We start from the raw sequence: 14128 nt of genomic DNA, 5'->3' as shown, positions 1-14128 counted from the left end.
TAAGGGTCACCTTTCAGAATTAAATGGAAATCTTGACTCAGTTTGGTGCCTTCTTATCAATAATGGACCTGCCGACAGACACTCAAAGTAACTGTTCTACCTGTTACAAGTGAGAGAGAGACTCAGCTCCTCAAAGACCTTGGCCAACTGGGGCACATTCATCTTCTGACAGGAGAAAAAAACAGAGGCCTGTTTCTTCCCCTCCTCTGAAACATGAGAGAACTGAAGAATCATAGAATCTGGGATTTGGAAGGGACCATGCACTTATCCAGCCTAAATCATACTGTAAAGTATCCCCTTGACAATGTGCTTGACAAGCAGTCTTGCATGCTCTGCTGGAAGGCTATCAGGCAAGTGGAACTGACCATCCCCCCTAGGGACAACATCTTCTCATTTGAGCGGTCTCTCAGTTCAGAGTGTTCACTCAAATTTCCCTGGAAGGCCTTGTCTGGATCCTGTCTTCTCCCTCATTTCGCATTGTCTACTACCCTACTTATCCAGGTGCTTGTTACTTTCCCCACTGCAGAGGAATGTGAGCTCATTAAGGCACAGGTACTGTGCCATTTCTCATCTGTATACGCCAGTGCCTGGTACTATGCCTTGTATACTGTAAGTGCTTAATAAATGTTGCTAATGGAGAGTAATGAATTTTTACATCATTTATGAGTGTTGCATCTTGGAAAGGGCCATGTGGTCAGGGCAATATCCTAATTCCTATCTCCACACAACCTAGGATCATTTTTCTTTAAAATGTATTTGTCTTAACCATCCTCAAGTCTTTGCCAAATGTTCCGTGCTAAGTCTGATTCAGATTCAGGTAGTTTAGGTTCCATGTTGGAAAACAATGTGATAATTGTGGGTCATTCAACAGTTAACAAAAAGAGATTGCCTTAGGTTTGGAAGGAGAAGGAAGGAGAGGCATTGACGACTCACCCAAGGGAAGCACCCGTGATGGAGTGCTGGTGCTGATGGGCACGTGGTGAGCCACCAGCCAAGCATCAGATCGTACCTGGAGCTCCCGCTGGCTGCTTTGTACACAGGTGACCAGGCAGTGACATAAACAATGTGAGCATTTAATCTCCTGAGCCAACCAACACTTCAAGATGGTCTCAGTATCTTTCAAGGAAAAACTATCCCAGGCTGAATGGATACAGGAATGTGTCTATTGTTCCTACCACAAGCACTGACTCTGAATACAGAAGACACGAGTTCAAATTCTACTTCTACCACTTACTATATGTGGGACTTGTGAAAAATCTCTCAATATCCCAGACCTCAGCTTCCTCATCCATAAAGTCAGGAGGTTAAATTTGATGATCCCTTCAAGATGACATTCTATGAACCTATGGTCAGTCTCGACACTTTTTTACTCAGCATCTCTCTAATCTACCATCCCTGAGCTATATGTTGTTACTCACAGTTAGAAACTGTAGCTATATTATTGATTATACAATCCCCTAAGGATTTTTCAAGCTTCTACTATGTATAGACCACTGTGCTAGCTGCTAGGAAAAGCAAGACTACAATAAGTTCCTCTCCTCAAGGGGGCTTACATTTTATTGAAAGGATAAGATCAATTAATTAATCCATTGGCAACTATTTCTTAAAAGAAACAAAGAGTATCAGTAAAACAAAAACAGAAGAAAAAAGTTCAGATGGAAACACTAACAAATAGGGTACCTTTCCATTACTACCCAATTAAATTTAATATGTTATTTAAAAAAAAATTATAAAGTAGAACTTCATGGTTTCATTTACACTATTTTTTTCCTTTGTGTGTTAAATTTATGTTTGTCCATAATTTTAAAACTACTAATCCAAAAGAAATTAAAAGCAACACACACATATCAAGTGTCTACTATGTTCCAGTAAGTGTACTAGGTGTTGCAGATACACATTTTCAAAGGTGAGATAATTCCTGACTTCAAGGAGTTCACATACAGCAAGATGGTGAATTCCTTAAGGATCAATTATGTGAGTGATGCTTTTCTGAACCACCAAAACACCAATGCCAGAGTTACATAATAAGTGTAAGGGATAAGCAAAAGGTGAGGGAATTTGAGCTTCCCATCAAATCATCCTGCAGAGGAAGCTTTTACTGTACCATTCCCTAGGATAACGTGAATCCCAACCAGAGATGAAATACTATTGGACAGCCTTTATAGTCATCCCTCTACTTCCCACACTTCTCTTTTCAGTTGACCAAAGGTAAAAAGACCTTGCTCAGATCCTTGCTCACTGGAGCTTCCATCCTTGCAATGGAGAAAATCCTTTTCTTGGATTTCTACATCTCCAGATTAACACTTCTTTGAACAATGTATCAATCAATAGAAAAGTTTTGAAAAAATTACAAGCCTAAAGCAAATCATAGCTAATCCCAAAGTACATAGGACCATTCAGTTTTCAGTGATCAGCCAGCCAATGCCTTTAACATTTCTCCATTCTGCAAAATGAGATAAAAGAAAAGCTATTTAGGGTGGAGGAGAGACTGAAGCCAACAAACGTTACATTAATACCAACTGCCCCCAATTGGTAAGCTACTTGCTCCAAAGCATCTGGAAACCCTCAAAGAGCCTTTGTACCATTGAGAGTTGGATAGGACCTTAGAGATCAGCTGGTTTAGTTCCCTTATGGAGAATATAAAAGAAAGTCATGTCCAGAGATGCTTTCACAGGCACAACACTCGCTGAAAACTGAAAAGGTAGATCCCCCAAAGGGCAATGGAAAGTGACAGGGCAGGTGTGAGAAGTCGTGACACAAAGAAACGACAAAGGAGGATTGTGGTCAGTGACTTCATCAAAGAAATATATGTGTATGTGTATGTGCAGGGAGGTGGGTGGGGAGAGAAAGTCAATTTTTGTTGATTAAAAAAAGATTAAAAGAGAAATGTGTGAGGAGTGGGGGGGGGGGATAAAAACAACTTGGGTTGGTCCTATGGTGAGGAAGGATAAAGATGGACGGATAAGCCACCTTCTAATCCTTTGTTATCCTTGAGATGTCCAAAAAAGTCAAGGAAGGCCCTCATACTATTGTTTGGACCCTTTGTTGGGAACTCTCTGGAGGGCATGGTTAAGATTCACAGAGGACGGGAAGAAGTGCCTAAGTTGGATATGTATTGTTGATAACAATGCCAACAGAGACGGGAACACATACTGATTGGGAGAATCAAGCCCAAGGTCAGATAGTGAGTAAGCGTCAGAGCTAGGATATGAACCCAGGCTCGCTGACTCCAATTCCACTGTTCTTACCACTACTTCATGCTGTATTTTCTGGAAGGAAAATTATAGAAAGAGGAAGACACAAGGGAGAGAAGAAGGGTGATTTGGAAAAAGGAAACGTGGGAAGAAGAGAATCTGTGGTCCAGATAAGGACCAGAAAAGGAATATATAGCATGGGGATTCAAGGTCATTGAGAAGGAGATAAAACACAGGCTGGAAAAGTAGTCTTCCAGCAGGAAACTGGCCATGGTGATGCCACTCCTACATTAAGCACCTTCAGACATCTGGATTGGTCTTAGCATCTTCTGCCCCATGCCATGCCCTCACCTGCAATACTGACAGAGGGCCAGCATGGACAAAGGCATTCTTGTAAGTTGGTGGAATAGGGAGGCAGCTGCCATGAGGCTTCACCAAAGGGCCACTCAGAAAGTCCAAATGTGTCTCATCTGCTACCTGACCATGGATGAAATACCACTATGGGAAAACCATTCCTTTAGGTCTTAGGTTTCTTGTCATGGAAAACACTACATTGTCGTAAGGCAATGGTTTGTTGTCATGGAAAAAAAGACTGGATTTAGACATAGGAAAAATTGGGTTTGAATCCAAGATTAGGGCTTAAAGCAAGTTACTTTTCCTCTTCCAATCTCAGCTTCTGAATCTATTAGAAAGGAAAGCTTAGACTATATATTCTATTAGGTCCCTTCTATCGATTCCGTTGTGAAATATCCCTGGGTAAGGGACAATCAATCCCTTATTGGCTGACACCTTGGTGAGGATTAATTACTGAGTGCACAATAATAAGAAATAGAAATCTAAATCAGATCTTGGTTGAATGAAAGAGGGATGGTTATTGAAAAAGGAGAGAGCAAATGCACCCCAAATGAACTCTTCGCATTTTCTAAGGGCTGGTAGGGAGTATGGAAAATTGAATTAAGAATGAAGAAAAGGTTTTTGCCCTAAGTGGATTTGGCCACTGGCCATCTCAGCTCTATCTAAAAACTTCTCTGAGGAGCCCTTGGCATTCTGGGCCACATTAGAGCCCAGAGTTGGTGGTCTGAGGAGTAGCCACAATAAGTTCTCCCAGTAAGGAAAATTATGATTTGAAGACCAGATGTAGAATGGACCAAGGGTTAATGTGTTTGCCTTGGTCCTTGCCCCACTTATCACCATCAGCACCCTAGTGACATCCACCTTTCCTCCATAGATCCCTCATAACACTTTATGAGGTACCTTGCTACTGCATGCTCTAGCTATTGGTGCTTATATCTTACCCCTTTACTGGGCTCTGTTAGGCCAGCATCCCTAACTTATCTGCCTCCACTATCTGTGTGATACTGAACAAGTAATTTTATCTCCCTGGGACTTAGTTTCCTAATCTATTAAATGAGGGGCTTGGACTAGATGGTTCTTAATTTCTTGCTCTAAATTTTTGATGCTATGACCATTTGGTAGAAGGAAGGTGGGGTCACCATACTTTCCCCTTTCTTGACAGGAGTAATGTCATTATAGAATAGAATTCTATTTTATTCTAACCCTACTCTATCCATTATAAAATGTAATTTTCCATTTTGATGCTAAAAGAAAAGTGACATCTAAATCCAATGTTTGTCATTCTTCACTCAATTCTTCTGCAAGACTAATTAAAAGAGAGAGGCTGCCCTGCCCTGTCTTAGACTTCCAAGGGCAATGAAAGACTATCAGAGTAGATACTCTCTGTCTCTCCTACCTAGAAACAAAACAACCTGCCCACAGGGTCAGTAGTTGACAAACATGAGCCCATCATGCCCATCATGACTATATGTTTCCTGTATACTACAGATCCTGGTGGGAACTGGCTCGTGTTTAGAAGTCCATTTGCCCTATAAAGACCCATTTTGATGTATGCCAAATCATACTTTTTTCTGGTCTGACTTGGCTTGTTAGAATGTATGGAGGAAAGCGTTTTAGTGACATTTTCTAAATTCTAATAAAGTAAGATTTTTGGTACTATAACCCTGCCTCGACTGCATCTTCACCCTCCACAGATCTTGTAGTCTACACACACTAAGTTCTTAAGAAATATTTGGTGAATACTGAATAAATGAATGAGTGGATTTTAGGGGGCAGACAATGGAGAGCCTTTTTGGAAACCAAGTAGCCTTGAAGGTCCCTTAGAGATGTTATGCTTGATGTCTGGGGTGGGCATTGCTAGAAAGCTAGAATAAGTGGGGAGGTAGGATTGTTGGGGGTCCAAGAGAGCTAAGGCATTACAGACATTGAGGATGGCACCTATTTGCAAAGGAACTAGAGCCACATCTTACCTACCCAGTGTCCACCATCAAGAGCAAATCTCTGTCCAAAACTAGGGCTTACTTCGGCCCCATGGCCCAGGATCTCCCAAGGAACTTCAGGAGAATCTTTGTCTTATTTAAGTTCCAAAGGTATTTGCTATTGATAAAATCAGTTACAGAACCCCAGGAAGAGAGTTCAAAGGTCATGGTGTTTAATATGGTTCTTGACCTAGAACCTGCCAAGAAGAAAGTATCTAGCTTCTACCTTTGAAGGAACCCCACTCTCTCCCTGGTCATTTTAAAGGAGCTTATAATTCAGCATCAAGAGATTTAGCCAAAGAGGCAGGAAGGGAATAAGCGTAATTAGGAATTGTGGTTGATCAGACATTTCAGTCATGCCTGAGTCTTCGTGACTCCTTTTGGGTTTTCTCAGCAAAGATCCTGGACTGGTTTGCCATTTCCTTCTCCAGATGAGGAAACTGAGGCAAACTGACAAAACTGAGGAGTAAGTGACTGGGCCAGGGTCACACAGTTAATAAGTGTCTGAGGCCAGCTTTAAACTCAGGAAGATGAGTCTTCCTGACTCTAGACTGGCAATCTATCCACTGAGCCATCTAGCTTCCCTTTAATAATAGTAACATTTTTTTTAATGGAAGAAAAGCAACCAGGAATGAAGATGAAAGCCAAAAGAACATTTTTGATAAAAATTAATATATTTATAAAATAAATTACAATAATTTCAGGCATCTAAGCCTAATTCCATTTTTAACCCTGGTATCCTATTCCATGGCATCTTCACAATAGTAAGAGAAAATAAGAGGCCTTATAGGTTCGGTAGATGCCCTGTGATAAACTGGTGGGAATGGGAACAGATCTGTACTGGGATGGGCTGCGACCTGGATTGTTGGAGGGAATATTCCAATTCATGTGATCTCAGAGCCACTGTGAACTTAGAGCTTTGTTCTGGTTTGGTTTGCTTATATTTCATCATTGCTTTTATTTCAGAACATCATAGATTTGGACCTGTAGGCAATCTGAGGGGTGATCTGGGTTTACCTCCTCATTGGACACTAAATTAAAATCTTTTTTTTTTTTTTTGGCTAGGCAGTGGGGTTAAATGACTTGCTCAGGGTCACACAGCTAGTAAGTGTTATGTGTCTGAGGCCTGATTTGAACTCAGGTCCTCCTGAATCCAGGGCAGTGCTCTATCCACTGCACCACCTAGTTGCCCCAAATATAGAATCTTAACATGCACACCACACACACACACACACACACACACACACACACACACACACACTCACACACACACACACACTGGAATGTTTTTATTCTTTTAGAAAAGTTCTTACATTATTGATTGATGTACTGAGCAGAATGGCCTTTAATGTGCTGAAAAATTACAGATTTTATACCAAATAGAAATATGTGGAGCAATGAATAACTCCTTGTGCCTTGGAAATAGAGGTAAAAGTCTCTCTGTAACTGATTACAAAAATAACAATGTTCATCCTTAAACACATTTCTAGGTTATGGACTTCCAATATTGGACCTTTTAAAGTTTCCTATTGGCTCACTATATGGATAAGAAATGGCTTTTTAGAGACAGATAGGCTCATCAGACTGGAATAATTTTGAGTGCTATTTGGACAATTCATTTTTATTAATTTTGGAACCACTGCAGACACTTATCAAAGTCATAATTAAGTCACAAGAAAGACATCATCCCCTCTGAGAAGGCTCTGGCTAAAATAATTTTTGTGTTTCTCCTTTTCTCAGTGAGGATTTTTCTTTTTTTAACTAGAGAAAAGCATGATTAGTTAGCATCATGTCCTTTCTTCATCCCCATGGAACGATGGAGCAGAAGGGCTGGCTTCTGCAACATGGTACCTTGCTTGTAAATTTCAGGGGAAAGCTACTTCCATTGACAGCTCTAATGGCTACCATCTGTTTGCACTGGATTAAGCCCCCAGTGCTTCTTTAATTGGCCATAAATTAAATACCATACAGCAGGCTTTTGACAGGATGTCATGGTGCAGTTACTGAGGGAAAATATATATCTATATCTATATCTATATCTATATCTATATCTATCTATCTATCTATCTATCTATCTATCTATCTATCTATCTATCTATCTATCTATATTCTTTGATTCCAGTGCTTGTTCAATCCTGTTTTAAAAGTAGGGAGAGATACTTCGGGGCCCCATAGCCTCCCATCCTCTTTCATGTTCTCTTCTGTATTTCTCTGCTACAACCAAGATCATTCAGGCTTGAAAGGAACATGGCTAATTCCAGGTACAGCTCTGGATCCTAAAATGTTTAGTTTCTGGAAGAGGGACAAAGCTTGGTACCTCTTCCTATTTTTTTTTCAGGACAATCAAGAATATAGATTATAGCTTTAAAAATGCAAAGGATTTAAGATTTGATTTTCAGGCCCAACCCACTCAATTAATAGATGTGGAAACTGAGTCCTGTAGAACTAATGTGACCTCTTTAAGATTTTATAGGGGGAAAGTGGCAGGATTTAAATCAAGGTCCTCTAACAACAAATCTAGCACTTCTGTCACACATACCACCTCCACTCAGATTCACAGAGCTTACCAACCACCTATTAAGTGACCGTGATACAGTGAAAAGAACAACGAATTTAGAGTCCAAGGACCTAGGTTCAAATCCTAACTTCATTACATTCAAAATGAGTGATCTTGGGCAAGTCATTGAATGTCTTTGGGCCTCAATTTCCTCAACAATAAAAGGAGGTGGAGGTTGAACTTTGAGGTCCCTCCCTGCTCTAAATCTATGATTCTGTAACTCCAATATAAGTCTTCTGACAGTAAATTCAGAGCTCCTTGCTGCCTAGACAGAAGGATCCTTTTTTCAGACTTTAGTTAATAAAGCGCATGATAGTGTTACCATCGTGAAAGGGAAACTCTTGGCATGTTAAGCAAGATGGCAGCTCAATCGTCCGTAGCTCTGGATCCTGTCACTCTTCCATAATTCCTACCATCAGCCAGGGCCCACCACTGCTGATAACTTGACAAAGGTAGTCTTTTCTTTCTCGGCAAGAATGAGCTCCTCTCACCCTAGCAGCTGGCCCCATTCTCCAATTCACTCTCCTTGCATGCCCACAAGCATCTAGGACTTGTAACTACTGTGATTCTTTCCACTGAAGCCGGTATGCCCCACGTGAGATGGGGCTTTGATAAACTAATCCACACTAAGTTATTGCTGAGAGAGGGCAAGAGGGCTGTGCCCACATAATCTGTAAGCCTGAAAGATGTCTTTTTAGAGACATCCCTCTCCTATTTATTGTTTATCTCATTCATAACCAAAGAATTGAACCTTCCCATGGATTTTCAAAATTGCAAGGGACTTTGAGTGATCTAGTCCAACTCTTTCCCTAAGTAAGAATCTCTTCTGTGTAACCCCTAAAAAGTAGACACTCAGGTAGCAAGCTGCCTGACCTCTCCTGTTAAAATTGCCTAGCTGCTGGTATAATTGACTCCCCATAGGCCTGGGAGCTCTTTGATAGCAGAGACCTTCTTCTGCTTTTGTTGGTATCCCTAATGCTTATCACAATGCCTGATATATTGTAGGCATTTAATAAATGCTTATTGATTGAGTGACTAACCAGCTACTGAGACAGTCCATTGCTCTTTGGAGTTGTACTAATTGTTAGGAAGTTTTTCCCAACATCAAGCCTTCATTGGCCTCTTCACAACTTTCTCCCATCTCACCAGCCTTGTCTCCCTTCCCCCCCGCCCAGGGCTGACCTGAGCAAGTCTAATTACCTAATCATCTGACAGCCCTTCCAATGCTTGAGAAGAGCCTTCATGTCCCTCCTGAGTCTTCTCTCCCCCAGGCTAACCAAGGCCACTTCCTTCAGTCACTTCATATGACATGGTTTCAAGTTCCTTCAAAGGATAGAAATTTTGACTCCAGTAATAGTGGAAAACAGAGCCATGGAAATAGAGATAAGGCAATATTTTTCTTTAAGTGAACTTTTAAGCGGCCCTGAAATCCTTCAGTATTTAGGACTGGCCATATCTCCAGAATGTTTCTTTTGGAGTCATTTGATCTTCTCAAATATAGACTGTGTTGGGCATATGATTCATGCACAATGGGGAGAGGAGATTATGGTGTTGAAGTAGTCTGATTGGACTTCTAATTTCTAGTTTCTCCCCTTAACAACATCGTCAACTCAGGTATAAAAAGAAATCTCCCCCATGGCTGTGTCTAATCATGTAACTCTGCTCCAGAAAGTTCAACGACTCTTTATTGGATTCAGGATGAGATGCAAATCTACCAACTCATCGGCTTGGCTTTTAAAGCCTGTGACTTCAGCCAAGCTTCAGGGATTTCCTGCATCTAACTCCCCCTCACTCATTTTCCACTCCAGCCAACTGGTTTATCTGCTCTTCTCTGAACTTGGCACTCTCTCATTTCTCATCTCTGTACCTTTGTACAGGCTCAACCTCCTTCCTGGAAGTCTCTTCCACCCCATCTCCTCTTCTTAGAATCTCCAGCTTCCTTTAAGGCTCAGCTTGGGTGCCATCTCTGACGATACATGTGTATATATATATATATATATATATATATATATATATATATATATACACACACATTTTTTCTGATCTTACTCTATCCTCTTTAAATGATTATATTTGCACTTATCTGTGTATAAGCTGTTTCCCCACAGTAGAATACAAAGTCCTTTGGGGTGAGGTTAGGCAATACTTTTTTTTTTCTTTTTGTTTTTATAGATACAATGACCAGCCCATGTCCTTGTACATAGAAGATGCTTGTTGGATTTGAATGGTACCTACATGAGAAGGAAAAATATAATGTAGTAATCAATTATTAAATTATCTTTGTAAAAGTGAAAAGAGTTCCCACAGCAAGAAAAAGCTGATGTCTGCCATAAAATGTGAGACATTGTCATCAATAGATTGTCAGGTGATTCTGCTGACAACATCCCCAAAACACATGGTGCAACAATAAAACAATGGACTTACTCTCTGTCGATCACCAGGCAGGTCACTGCTTCTGCTGCAATGACATTGGCAGTCCTCACATCTTCCCTAAAAATTAAAATAGAAAGGGACCTTTAGTAAGGCAGTACATTTTTGTGGAATATGTCTAATAAAACATGTTTCCTTATTTAAGATATTTGGATTTGCCCATCCTAAGGTGGATTTTGAATAAATCTGCAGTGTGGCATAATGGGAAGAAAGTTGGTCTTGGATTCAGGAAGAAGACTGGGGCCACAGAGAGAGAGAGAGAGAGAGAGAGAGAGAGAGAGAGAGAGAGAGAAAATAGGTGAAGGGGAATAAAGCAAGATAAAACTGGGGAGTGTGGTGCCAGACATTGGAGGCCCTTCAGTATTAGGCAAAGGAGTTTGAGCTTTAATGCTGGGGGGCAACACGGAGACACTGGTGGTTTTTGAGCACAGAAATGCTGCCTGGGTCTCTGTGCATAAAAGATCTTTCCAGCAAGTTGGGAAAGGTGGTTGAGAGAGTCAAGGTGGGAAGACCTGTAAGGAATCTCTCCTAGTCTAATAGTTCAGGGGAGTGGCATTGAAGGTTTGCTTTAGGGCAACGGAAGTGGGAAATAGAGAATAAGGGCAAGTGGGAGAGATGGAAGAGGGGTGGAATCAATGGGGCCTGATGACAGACTGCATGTGAGGGTAAGATTAGGGTTGAAGTCTACATTACCTCCAAGGTGGGAGCATGGAGGACTAAATGGGTGAAAAATTGAAGTCAGAGGTTAAGTTTTTGAGAATGAAAGGTCATGACCTCTGCTTTGGGTATATTAATTCTGAAGGGTTGTTGTGACATCCAGGTGAAAATCATAGATCTAGAGATAGAAGGGACCTTAGAAGCTATATAATCCAATTTCTTCATTTTACTGATTAGGAAACTGAGGCACAGGGAAATTAAATAATTTTCCCAGGATCACTCAGTTGGCCTGCAGGTGTCTGAGGTGAGATTTGAACTCATGTCTTCTTGATTCCAAGTTCAGTGTCCTCTCCATTGTACCAAGTTCAGTTAATCAATCAACTTTTGTTGGGTCTACTCTGTGCCTGCTTTCAGTAATAGTTTCCAGTAATACAAATACTTAAACTGTCCTTGTTCTCAAAGAGCTTGAAATCAATGTCTTATTGGAGATGCCAGTTCATGACTGAGACAAAGGGTCAGGGCTGGAAAGTCAGATTTGGGGATTATTCACAGATAGGAAGATGAAACCATGGGAATGAAGAAGATGCTCAAGGGAGAACATGGAGAGAGAAGAGTTGAGGACCAAGGACAGGGCCTCGGGGCAGTGAGTCACAACCAGCTTGGGGAGAAGTCAGAGATCAGGAAAACACAGCAACAAAAAACCATGAGCACAAAGATGAGCATTGTTGGGCACGAGAGTGTGCACATCCCGTGTGTGTGTGTGTGTGTGTGTGTGTGTGTGTGTGTGTGTGCATGCGTGCGTGCGTGTGCTTGGGGGGGGTTGGGCTGGGTGGCACATGAGGTCCCTTCCAACTCCTGACATCTGTGAAACTCTGGTTCTGTGTTATCTCTCAAGATGATTGAGGAGAGAAAGCTTAGTAGGAGGGGGTAAGGTGTGTGTGTGTGTGTGTATGTATGTGCATGTGTGTGCATATGTGTGTGCATGTGTGCTCACGTGTGTACATGTGTGTGTATCTGTGTGTGACTATGTGTGTGTCGAGGGAGGAGGAGCGTGGAGGAGGAAGGTCAGCATTGCCAAAATCTATGATAGAACATCACAGAAATTGAAACTGGGGATACAATTTCTGTTCAGGGACATCTGAGCTGTTACAAATAGATCGTACTTTTTAAAAAGTCATTTTTGTGCACTTATCCTAAAATCATCTCATTTGGGTGTTCTATGCTTGGTCCTTAAAAATCTGCTTTGAAACATCTTTTTGGGAGCTGTCAAAGATAAATCTGGTAACAATTTGCATATTACATTTGTAAGAAGCTACTCGTAATTTTAAAGTGTTTGCACAATATATTGGAACAAATGTTTCTACCAAAGCTGCAGACATAACTGTGAAATACTGTTTTCTTTAAGTAGAGATAATCTTTGAATTAATTTGATTAATGATGTTTTCCCTAAGGATACCATCATTACATTAAAGTGTCAGGTTCATCAATCATATTTTAGTTTAATTAAGAAATACTTCTGAGATCTACTATCAGAGATTCATATTTCCTCATAGAAACCATGGCCATCTATGATTACAGAAGTCTTGATATCACCATTGGGTGGCTTTATCCATTATGCAAAGTGTTTCTCTCATGTTGGGCCCAGAGAAGGAGGATGCCTTGCTCAGAATCACACAGTTTCAAAAAAGCAGACTTGGGACTGGCGCTACCTCTTTTGTTTCTCACAGCCACCCTAGGAGGTAGGTGTTATGGCTATTTCCATTTTACAGTTGAGAAAACTGAAGCAGACAGATATTAATTACTTGCCCAGGGTCCCCCAGCTAGTGAATGTCTAAGCCTAGACTTGAACTCAGGTCTTCTGGAATCCAGGCCCAGAGCTCTGTCCATGGCGGCACCAGCTGCCTTAGTAGATGTTGGAGACCTAGGCTTCAAGGCACTGTGTAATAAATTCAGATCTAGAAAGAACTTCAGAGGCCATTTTATAGATGAAGAAACAAAGGCACAGAGCAGTTATACAAGCTGCCCAAGGTTCCATAGCTATTAAATATCTGAGGCTGTATTTGAACTCAGGTCACCCTGACCCCAAGTCCAATGATCTATTCACATGCCAAAGTCAAGGAGACCTGGGTTTGGATACTGCCCTCAGACACCCACTAGGTGCATGACTATGGCCAAACCACATCACTTCTGAGGCTCAGTATTCTTCTCTGTAAAATGGGACTAATAATACCAAACCACAGGTCTGTCATGAGGATCAAATGAGGCACTGAATGGGTCACCTGACAAACTTCAAAGCACCATGGAAATGTCAGTTACTATTCTCTAAGTTCAAAGTCAGAAAAACCTTCCTAACACTTACAGCTGTCCCAAAGCAGAACTGACTGAGCTGGGAGGTAGAGGGCTTTCCCTTACTGGATGCCTCCAAAGAGGCAGGTCCTACCATTTCCAAGGTAGCCCATTTCTCTTTGGGTGACCTCGAATTGTGATGAAGGTTTTCCTGACCTTAGCCCTAACTTGGTCTCTTGGTCTGGGTTCTACCCTCTGAGGTCAGGGAGAACAAGAATTATCCCTTCTCCACATGGCGGCCCTGCAAAAGTTCGAAAACAGTTATGTCACTCAAGAAGCATTTAGAAATAAGCACCTGCTATGTGTCAGACAATGTGCTGAACACTGTGGATACAAAAAAAGGTTTGTTTTTTTTCAGTAGTTCTTGCTTTCAAGGGTTTCACAGTGTAATGGAGGAGGAAACATGCAAACAAGACACATACAGGATAAAATGGAGATAATTCAGAGAGGGAAGGACTAACACTAAGGGAGATTAGGAAAGGCTTCTCGTCTTTTCTTCTCCAAGCTAAACATCACCAGTTCCTTCAGTCTTTAATTTCTTCCTATCTCTTGGTTTCTTCCCGGCTGCCTTCAAACATGTCCATGTCTCCTCCACCAAACCAAATCTCTCT

General features: G+C 41.2%; 1 protein-coding gene across 2 annotated transcripts in view; it reads right to left on the bottom strand.

The window, feature by feature from the left end:
- PRKG1 (protein kinase cGMP-dependent 1) overlaps positions 1-14128 on the bottom strand; it is a 1361110-nt gene that overhangs the window by 168569 nt on the left and 1178413 nt on the right. For both annotated transcript variants that reach the window (XM_020974951.2, XM_020974950.2), the window contains exon 8: positions 10509-10574. In XM_020974951.2, coding sequence (XP_020830610.1) covers positions 10509-10574 — 66 coding nt within the window. The remainder of the gene's footprint in view (positions 1-10508; positions 10575-14128) is intronic.

Source organism: Phascolarctos cinereus, unplaced genomic scaffold, assembly GCF_003287225.1.
Source record: "Phascolarctos cinereus isolate Bilbo 61053 unplaced genomic scaffold, phaCin_HiC Scaffold_3;HRSCAF=262, whole genome shotgun sequence".
Taxonomy (NCBI): Eukaryota; Metazoa; Chordata; class Mammalia; order Diprotodontia; family Phascolarctidae; genus Phascolarctos; species Phascolarctos cinereus.
This window is presented reverse-complemented; position numbering and strand designations above follow the sequence as displayed.